We start from the raw sequence: 9,866 nt of genomic DNA, 5'->3' as shown, positions 1-9,866 counted from the left end.
CAGTATTTATCTTGCTTGGAAAAACTGCAGGTTTGTGATGGAGATTTATTTTGTTATACTGATTTATATAACTAGTTCCTTGCACACTGGTAGTGAAGAAGTAGAACGTTTTCGTAATGGCAAGAGGAGTTCATTAGAAAAACACCCAAAATGTACAACTGGAAATAAAAACAAAGCATAAAACAACAGCATTTAATCTACTATGAGCTTTCAACTGAAATATAAAAAAAACCCAAACCAACAAAACACAACAAACCTCCAACACCCTGCCATATAAATATCAGACCAACTTGAAAGGCACTGAGAATTGAACTGTGCAACTCATATCCATACCTGTGAGAATAACAACCACAGTGAGACGCAAAGCTCCAAGGCAGAATATGGCACTGTACAGTCCATGAGGCATTCCCGGTACATACGGCAGTTTTATATTTTCTTAGGATAAGCTGGAAATGTTAACTAAAGATACAAATTACACCATACTTCTGTGGGAAAAAAATAAACCCATTTACACCATCTGAAGTCAAGGAAACAAGGCCTAACACACAGGATATTGTGTTGGCACAAGAAAATGTTATCACACCAAAACACGCCCTTTTAAATTTAATCCAGTAGATACATAAAGGAATGGTGACAGCAGAGGCAAAGGGACGGGATGAATATCAAATATCCCATTTTAAGCATGCTAATGATGTCTTTGTTTCAGAAATCTGACAGAAACTGAAGCTACTAAAACCATTTCAGAAGCAAGAATGCACGTTATTAAGACAGTCCAACCCACTTCCAGGTGTTCTTCGTGTGGGCTGACAAGCGCAGAGTGAAGGATCTGTCCAGTGTCATCTCCGTGCCCGCGGCTGCCTAGAGCTTCCCATTAGCAAATGCTGCCTCCTGGAACTGAGGGACAAATGTTTTGAAATAGGCCCTAGTGGAAAAAAAAAAGAAAACGCATGGTTAGGAAAGAAGAACCTTAGAACATGGAGCGTGCAGGTATGGAGACGAGGTTTTAACAGGGAAGCATCGTGTTACCGTGCTCAGTCCGTTATTAGATCTCATACACAGGTAGCGTCTTTCTCACAAGCTTTTTATGTGCAGATGATGATACACTTCCTAAACAGAGCAGTACTTCTTTCTTCAGTGTCCTCACCACTAACCTCCTAATGCAGCCAACATCAGTAACTTGACACTGTCACAAGAGCCTGGTGGACCGCTGTCACCGGTCAGAAAAGTGCAGTTAATTAGAAGAACTTAGTTCTTAGGAAAATTCACTAAAAGAGAACTGGTCTTGCTTTTAACAAAACCAGGACAACTGTCCATATTTTGTGCAATGCAAAGCTCCAGAGATAAACTCTATGATGGACTGAAAAATACACCTTTGAATGGTTGTAATAATGAGAAACACTTAAATGAGCTCCAAGTGCGACTATGGCACTGCCTGCAGCAATTCTTCACCAGGCCTTTTTGATGCAGTTGATGTTCACCATGTTTGAAGAAAGCTTCACGTGTGGTACCACAGCCTCAAAGACGACAAGTCAACAGAGCAGGAAAATCATGAAGATAAGTCAGAATACATGCAGGAGATAGGTTCTTTGTCTCTTTACAGAAACCTTAGAGCAATAATAGAGTGTCACGGTCAATGGCAGTAGTTTACATAAGACGTAGTAAATACATACTAACACCTGGGATGAACTGTAATTCCTTTTCTTAAATTCAAAGTCAGAACACTGTTCTATAAATTAAGATGTGCTTTGTATATTTTGGAACTTAGTCTACCTTCTCTACAAACAATTGAGTGACTCATAAATCTGTAAAATGAGCTGAAACAAAATATCCAAAACTCAGTTGGAACCATACCTTTGAGTTTACTGTACTGAAATACTCCACCATGTATTAAACATGTTTTACATGTCTCAATGACACCCTTCACTGGCAAATTATATTAGAAGTTGCTTCGTCATTCTGACTACTACTTTCTGCATCAAACTTTCACTTTGTCTACTTTTAAAAATATTTTGTTTTCTGTTCATATCACTGGTCTTTACAAATTTCTATGCAAGAAGAACCTCCTCCTGTTATTCCCACCAGAAAGAAAAAAATCTGAAGTGAGAACAACTGGAACTAAGTTCATTGCATTACTGATCTCTCTGCTGCTATATCTCCTGAAACAAACATACGCTGATAAACTTCACAATCGTGATATGTATTTCACAATTTGGATGGAAGTTTTGGCAGTCACTGAACACCAACTATACCTCCTCACATCTGAAAATTTCACAAGGTGACAAAAGAGAACACTCGCCACTCTTTGAGATCTTGTGCCTGGCAAATTAATTAACAGATAGCTGCACTCAGCTTTTGTGTAATAGCTGTAAACACACACGAGATGCCATCCAAAGGTTCACAGAGCAATAGAAAGTAAAAGCATTTCTGGGCTGAGGAGCTGAGGCCAGAATGGAAAAGCAAAGCAGCAAAACCAGCATCTACACTTCATAGCACAGGTAGATTGTGCTGTGTGTTTAAAGAACACGCTCTGGTTTACCAAATGGAAGTTCAGAAAGCAGCCCTCACAGCTGTGCCCACAGAAGTGCCTGTCCATCCTGGCACACAGAGTACGCAACCAGCTGGGAAGGCACGTCTGTCACCAGATCTTAGCAGTGGAACGTCACGGATGGATTTGTGTGTTTTCAGCATACATTTGAAATTACAGCCTATGTATATCCCAGTCAGCTCTACACTGTTTTGCTAGCTCAAGGAACATCACTTGCTCATTGTCAATGCCAAGATCTATCATCCTTTTATTTCTCCTTGCATTATCTGTCCTAACATTTGATTACATTTCCTCTCCTTGCTTATTTTAAGTAGCTTCTTCCTTCTCCTTTGACAGCTTCTCTGCAGACTCTTCTTCCATGCACATGCTCTTCTTACTGACTTGATACATGTTACTTAAAACTTCCTTCTTCCTAAACTGTAAAAAAATCTCAATATTTAAATGGGATATACGCCGAATTGTGTTTCTACATTTTATTTGTTTTCTGAAATACCTATTTAATAACGTTCCTATGCTTTGTATTAAAACCATGCTTACTGCATTGCATTTCAATGATTTTTCTGTTAGGTAAATTCCAGAATGAATACTTCTGGTTCCACATACACCCACCCACGCCATCTTTATCTACATCAGCACCTTTTCACTGATTCCTGCAGCAGAGCTTGTAACCTTTGCTGCAAAACTAAATCTAACCTCTCCCTACATTCTGATCAGATGTACTATTTCAAAGAGGATGTTATTTCACTGGTAGTTCACATAAACCTCTTGGAGATATTCCATACGCTACAAAAATTCCATTAGTACTTCATAATTTGTAAATGCCTACTATTTTCCTTCCATACTTTAAAGTACATGATTAAGTTTGCCCTTATCATCTGTGGTCTTGTCCAGACTGAAGCAAATGTAGTACCAAATGATTACCCAGGGTAAGTTCCTCCATTTCTGCCCCTCTCCTACACACCCTAGGTATCTGAGATTAAAGAGATTCTGGAAAAAAGTTTTGGATAATTATGGTTATCACACACACACAAAAACAAATTACCACCCTCAACCAAACAAGACTCTGCAAAGAGATCCAACCCCACAATATACTTGATAGAACTGTATCAGTCACAGCCCATTTCACAGACTGAAGAGGAAAGAGGAGGAAGTGGGAGAAGGGAGATTAAACAGCTTCAATATTAATGAACATTACATATAGGGAGAGAAAGGTAAGTGCTAGTGTATAAAAGTAACAAGACTTATTTTGAGTATATATGCAGGAGTAGAATAGGCAGCAAAGGTATTACTCATTATTAGAACCCGCTCAATTTTTTTTTTAATCATATTACTTTTTCAATGTAAAAATTACATTTTTACCCAGTTGTGTGCATTTCTGTGGAAATGCTACTGAGTTTTCATCATGAAAAGAATGAGGTACTTCAGTTTGGCTTGGTCTGAGAAGAAATGTTTTGTAGAACTGAGCCTAAACAACCAGTTTGATATTAAGCTCCTTATCTGTGGTCCAGCACCTCAGATGATGTATCTAGTCACGCAGACAAGGCCCTGGTGCATCACACGAGTTTTAAGTATAAACACAACAGCAGTAGGAGTTTCTTCAGAGGACCCAGGCCATGAAGAACGATGGGACAAATCATTGAAATTTCTGCTTCCAGGAGGCATTGTGCAACTGCTAGCAGAAGCATCATAGTGTCACATTAACTGTAGGTTTTTTTCACATGTTCCAAGCAAAATTTTTTCAGAACCTCCTGTTTTCACCTGACATGGGACAAAACCATATGTTAAAATATTTGAATCTCCGGTGAAATGGAAACTCTGACTTTTTTTTCTCCCCGGCACAAATTATGAGTAAGGAAGAACAGAACAAGCACTCATTACTGGCCAAGTGAGTACGTTTCATCTACGAACCAGCTGGCGCAGAGGTCAAAGTACATGTTTCCACACAAATAGGAACAAGACTTGGGTGTATTATTTCACGATTGATTACACAAAATAACTTTAAAAGAAATGTAAGATTTTCTGAAGGGCAATACTCTGATACAGACTGGATAGTAAGGGCCTCTTCCCCCTGAATATTACTTCTTTTAGAAAGGTTTTAAATTGATAGAAATACTCCAGCATTCTGCACATACAGGCACAGAGGAACTGTGAAAGTAAACATGAACTTTGGAAAAAGATTAATTTCTCATACTCTATTCACATAAACCTAGTCACACAAATTTACACCCTCAATAACTTTGATGTGTGCTACACCACAGGAATTCATATGAAAATATCTCAATTTTTCTTTCAGACACTTTGCCACATGATACTTTCAGGTATCTCATAAGTGTTTTGAAGTTACATTTTCATTCACTAGATGCACTTCTTAGCTCTAGAGGACTGTTACCAAAAAAATTCAGTAAGATGGGTACCTGTTGAATTACACTGAAGATGAAAAAGCTAATTTGATCGATGGTTTCTCCAAGCTATGTCATGTGGCAGAAATCAGGGGTTTTTTTAATCAATGCTTTTTCTCCTTTCTGGGAAACACAGAGTTCCTTCTTTCTCCTGCTTTACTCTACCATGTTCTTGTTGGGTCTGTGTCACGCTGACTTTACATCTCGAACCACATAAAATGCTCCTTCAAGTACAGAGAAACTAGTTTTGTAGAAAGTCCACAGATATTCTTTGCATGTGCGTTGAATACAATGGCTCTGCATCCCTCTTGTAATGGCCTGGATCTTACCTTAAACAGTGTTCAGAGAGTTGCTTTATTTTCAGGTTAGAGCTGGTGCCAATCTTCATATGCATACAGACACATGTCTAACTGTTGAGTGTCTTACTGTAAGAATCTATTGTTTTTTATCTATTTGCTTCTGCTCCCTCAAATGGTCATTTTCCAAGTTCAAGGTAGCAAGTTACAGAGTTTCTATGGAAATTTTTCTTCAGTACTCCAGAAAATAACACATTTCCTTGTAGTTAACCACTAAATACACTTGATACGGTACATTGAATTTCAGTTGTTACTCTCAAGGACATCTGTTGAGAGTAAAGCACTTATCTTTCCTTCACCTTATTATCCAGTAGAAAGAAAGTCTTGCTATTGCAGATGGTAAGTATCTAAAAGAAGGTAGAACTGGATCACATTTGTTGTTTACACGTTTTCTAGTGATATAAAACACTGACAAGGTCTCCAGAAGCCCATACGTGTCTAAATCTCAGGGTCTGGGGTTTGCAGTGCTTAAAACATACTTGACTTGGAATTCACATGCTTTTGTAAAACTTCATTCTGATTGTAATGTTTTTTCCAGTATAACTTACTGCTGGGTCTCTAAAATGTAGAAAATCTGCATTGACCATTTGCTAATAACATTTGCCAATAACATTTGCCTTCAGATTCCTATGCTGAAAATCTGCAAATATTTTAAATTACATAGCTATGATCTCCCATCAAACAACACTTCACATATATTTATGGTGAAAGCACTCTAACACTGTAATGTATTTGTTTTCTGCTATTGCTTTTGCTTGACTGGTGCTGAGCTAACTATACAATGGTGTTCTACTTCCTGCTTGTTGTGTAATAAAGTTAGAAGAGTTATCTAGGTGTTTCTATTTCTCTTACAATTTTTATGTGGGAAATTCAGAGCAGAACATAGAGATTCAAACTCCACAAAGAAAAAAGCATACAAAAGGCTGTACCAATTAAATTTCTGCTTTTTGTGTCTAAGACAAGCACGTTCATCATGGGGTGATGAATCATTTTCCTAAGTCATTCACAAAATACGTTCCTCTTACACTGCTTTGTTCAAGAGTGCCAAGTTTTTCAGCACGCTGATCTCAAAATTCATCCACACTATTTGCACTCACATGTTTTATGTGCTTCAGCTTGTTATATGGGTGTTTCAAGTGCGCTTTCCAACAAGAGATGATTTGAGGAAAAGGAAGGGGATAAAGTAATCCTGATAGTCCACATCAAATACAGACTTAGCTGTACAGCAACACATCTACCAGCACAGTGTACGCTGTCCATGCACATTCTTTACTGCCAAACAAAAGCCCCCAAACCAAAATCTGGATCTTTTTGCAAAGACACAAGGGCTGCCTTTGCTTTCACTGTATCAGGCACATGCGTTGTGTTCCTTCACATCAGAAGACAGACTCATGTTATTGCACTTGGACTTCTCCTAACACTGGCTTTGAGAGCAAGCTTTGAATACTACCCATTATTTCAATATTCTAATTAATTCTTTTAAAATGTTTTAGTATGTGCTGTGACTACTGTTTACTTCTGGAAACATTAGGCTCTAACTATAGAACAAACATAGCGTATTCAAAATCATAGTAGCTAGCAAATTTGGTAAATATGTCTCTTTTCTCTTAGTCTACGCAAGGCATACAGGAAAATGTGGGGTTCTCTTCCTCGACCCTGTCAAGATAATGTATCTGACTGGGCCGAGCACTCCTGGCTGTGGGGACCTCTGAATAGTTCTACAAACCCCTTCCCAGACTTCTGGAGTAGGGTCTGTAGCTAGGACACCCTTCTCCTCAGCAGCCCTCTGTTGTCTGAATTATCCAGCAAGTTTAACAGTGAGTTTATGATGGAATAGTCTGCAAGCACTTATTTATACCGGGACTGAGGCGAGGACTGAACTGTGCCCCTTTCACCTGTATTAGATACGGCTGAGAATCCCAGGCATTTGCCCCAACTGCTGTCCATTGCTTTTGGAGGAACTGCAACTCTAGGATTTACATCATTTTGCATCCCACCTTAAAGGAACTGCTGTAAGACATCTACAAGTTTCTTCAAATCCACGGAATGTGACAAAAGTCCAGTCCAGAGATGACTGATCTTCATAAATTAGCTAGAAGAGCAACATTCTCCCCTCTTCCAATTAAATTAGGTGAAAACAGGAACCGAGGAGGGCGTAGGCCAGAGTAAAGGACAGCCTGAGGCTTCTTAAGGTCTCTGACCTATTCCTCCCAGGCTAGTATTATTATGCTGACACCGTGCAGTAAAATCTTGTTACATAAATTATTTCAACAGCATAGCCATATTAGAATTATAAAAGAGCTTCTGTAGGTTTTATCAATGTCACCTGTTTTTTCACTTTTTGTAGAACAAAGTCTTTTTGCATGGAGTACACACATGTGTAGCGTGCCTCTGCATTTCTATATTCTTGTTGCAACTTGTCTTGACACAATGAAAACTTGTTTTGAAAATACTGAACGTCTACAACAAGCCCTTTTGGGTGCTAGACAAGAAGATTTGTCCTCCTGTGCCTACACAGGCACACTCAGCTGGTTTGCTTCATGGAACCCCTAATAATTTATCTCCCATGTAGAAGATATTTACCATAGCGCTCGAAACTCTCCAGGATTTGCTGTTTGTTTATACGAGAACAAAATCAAAGATGCCAACCTTCCTCTTTTTTCATGTATAATTGTTTTCTTCTAGAATTCCATTTGTCAGGAGCTATCTAATTCAGCGTGATTAGTACTAATTAACAAAAGGAACGTAATAAATTGTTAAACTAATACCACTAGCAGGTTTGTATTTAGGTCATATTGCATATGAGTGCTCATTAGGCTCTTGACAGGTGGTTATTCCCGCCCCCTGCATCTCTACGCCTTGAATTTAACAAGGGCTGAACACAGAAGTGTGGAAATCTACTGAAAGCCCGTTCTTTTAACAGGCCTCATGCCAACGTTCGAGGCATAGTTTTCTCCTTGTAAACTCAGATGCAAGACATTTAAACCTCTTTGCTATTTTTACTATATATAATGCATTAAAAACATATTTCCACTGGGCGAACCATGTTGTCTATTTATTCCCAGGCACTTGCACAGCATTCCTCACCAGGCTAAAGCTGCACGAGCACTCACGGCAGAGCAGAATAACCCAGTCTACTGCTCTGGGTTAGCTATGGGGTAACAGCAGATTAATTGTACACTAGATATTTTATGACAGAGCTATTAGGAGAAAATTGGTGTTAAAAGAAACTCTCATTCTCTCCAGATCTAAGATATTACAGTGACTGAAGTGACAAATAGTTCTCAGCGCCCTGACTTTTGGTTGCAGGGCTGGGCCCAGGCTGGGGCAGGCAGGGCCACAACGTGGCTGGGTGCCAAGTGGCAAAGGCTCAGGAGCTAATGAAAATCAGGGCTGTTACGGCATGTGCGAGGCACTCGGGAGGCAGCAGCATTGCTAAACCACCGGTTCAATCTCAACATCGCTAAAACTTACCCAAGCACAGCGGCAGAACGATAAAGGCACCTTCCAGGATTTATTGCCTCAAATATACATAACGATACTTGGCACATACTCGTGTTTCTAAACTAAGCTTCTTGACGGTATGCTCTTTGGGATGTGGTTTATAATTTTCTTACTAGGCAGCTTTATCTATAGCAAATATTTTGCTTTTATGTGAAACACAATGTCTACACAGTTCTCCATTTTATACATCTCCAAAACTGACGATGCCAAGCAAATATCTGAAGTGTTTATACAACGGCAAGACAATAGTACTTAAATTACTGCTACTGTAACTGGCTAAACACACAAATGTGCAAAGGAGTCAGTGCACAATGCCATTATGCTGCTAGCAATCTTTTTTTCCCAGGTGCCAAACAAATTCATGACATAATCTCTTCCTCTTCTAATATTTCCACTTCTCTACCTCCCTTTGCTGTGACTTACCTAGTACGAGGTTTGTAAACCTCCACTTCCACCTGCCAGGCTACACAAGGCACTGACTGTGGCCAGACTGATGGACAGGACAGTAATCAAGCAGCAACAGAGCTGGAGGGCAGCCATCAAAATACAGGTTTTTAAGAAATACTGTTGCCTTCAGCTCAGTTCAGAGTATTACATAACAGAAAACAGCCTCCAAAATCACAGAGCAAAACGTGCTACCCAAACCATAACAGGAAACAGAAGTACTACTGAAACCAAGTACATATCTGAAGTTCAGACGTTAAACTTCACTCACGTCCAAAAGTTTTTTTCTGTGTTTTACTAACAATGCCTTTTTCCTCCAGAAATTCTTCTTGGAGTTCTTATCACTTCTGATTCAAATCACCCAGAAAGGTACAAGAAATGGTTATATTTAGACATGTTTTTCAACGGTTTGCTGATTGCAGAAATAACAGGTGGCTTTACTCCATATGAAGCAAATGAAAAAAAAATTTAATTTGGTTACACACTTGTGTCTCTGATCCAAAAAACTATGATATCAATTGATTTTATAAATAAAGTCAAGAATTCAACTAAGCTCTGCTGTAAAAATTAAGACGACTTTGCTGCCTAACTTACCAGAATGCAAAATGAGTCTTGACA

At 39.0% G+C, this 9,866-nt stretch overlaps 1 protein-coding gene across 2 annotated transcripts in view; it reads right to left on the bottom strand.

The window, feature by feature from the left end:
• Positions 1–412: 412 nt before the first annotated feature.
• Positions 413–9,866, bottom strand: part of BABAM2 (BRISC and BRCA1 A complex member 2) — a 169,237-nt gene continuing 159,783 nt past the window's right edge. Inside the window, exon 12 of one of the 2 annotated variants that reach the window (XM_080342905.1) lies at positions 413–922. In XM_080342905.1, the coding sequence (XP_080199031.1) occupies positions 859–922 (64 nt within the window). In that variant the 3' untranslated portion in view covers positions 413–858. The remainder of the gene's footprint in view (positions 923–9,866) is intronic. The other variant, XM_080342904.1, reaches the window with a different exon arrangement.

Source organism: Nesoenas mayeri, assembly GCF_963082525.1.
Source record: "Nesoenas mayeri genome assembly, chromosome: 3".
In the NCBI taxonomy this organism is placed as follows: domain Eukaryota; kingdom Metazoa; phylum Chordata; class Aves; order Columbiformes; family Columbidae; genus Nesoenas; species Nesoenas mayeri.
Note: the sequence above shows the minus strand (reverse complement) of the source record. Positions and strands in the feature narration are given on the sequence as shown.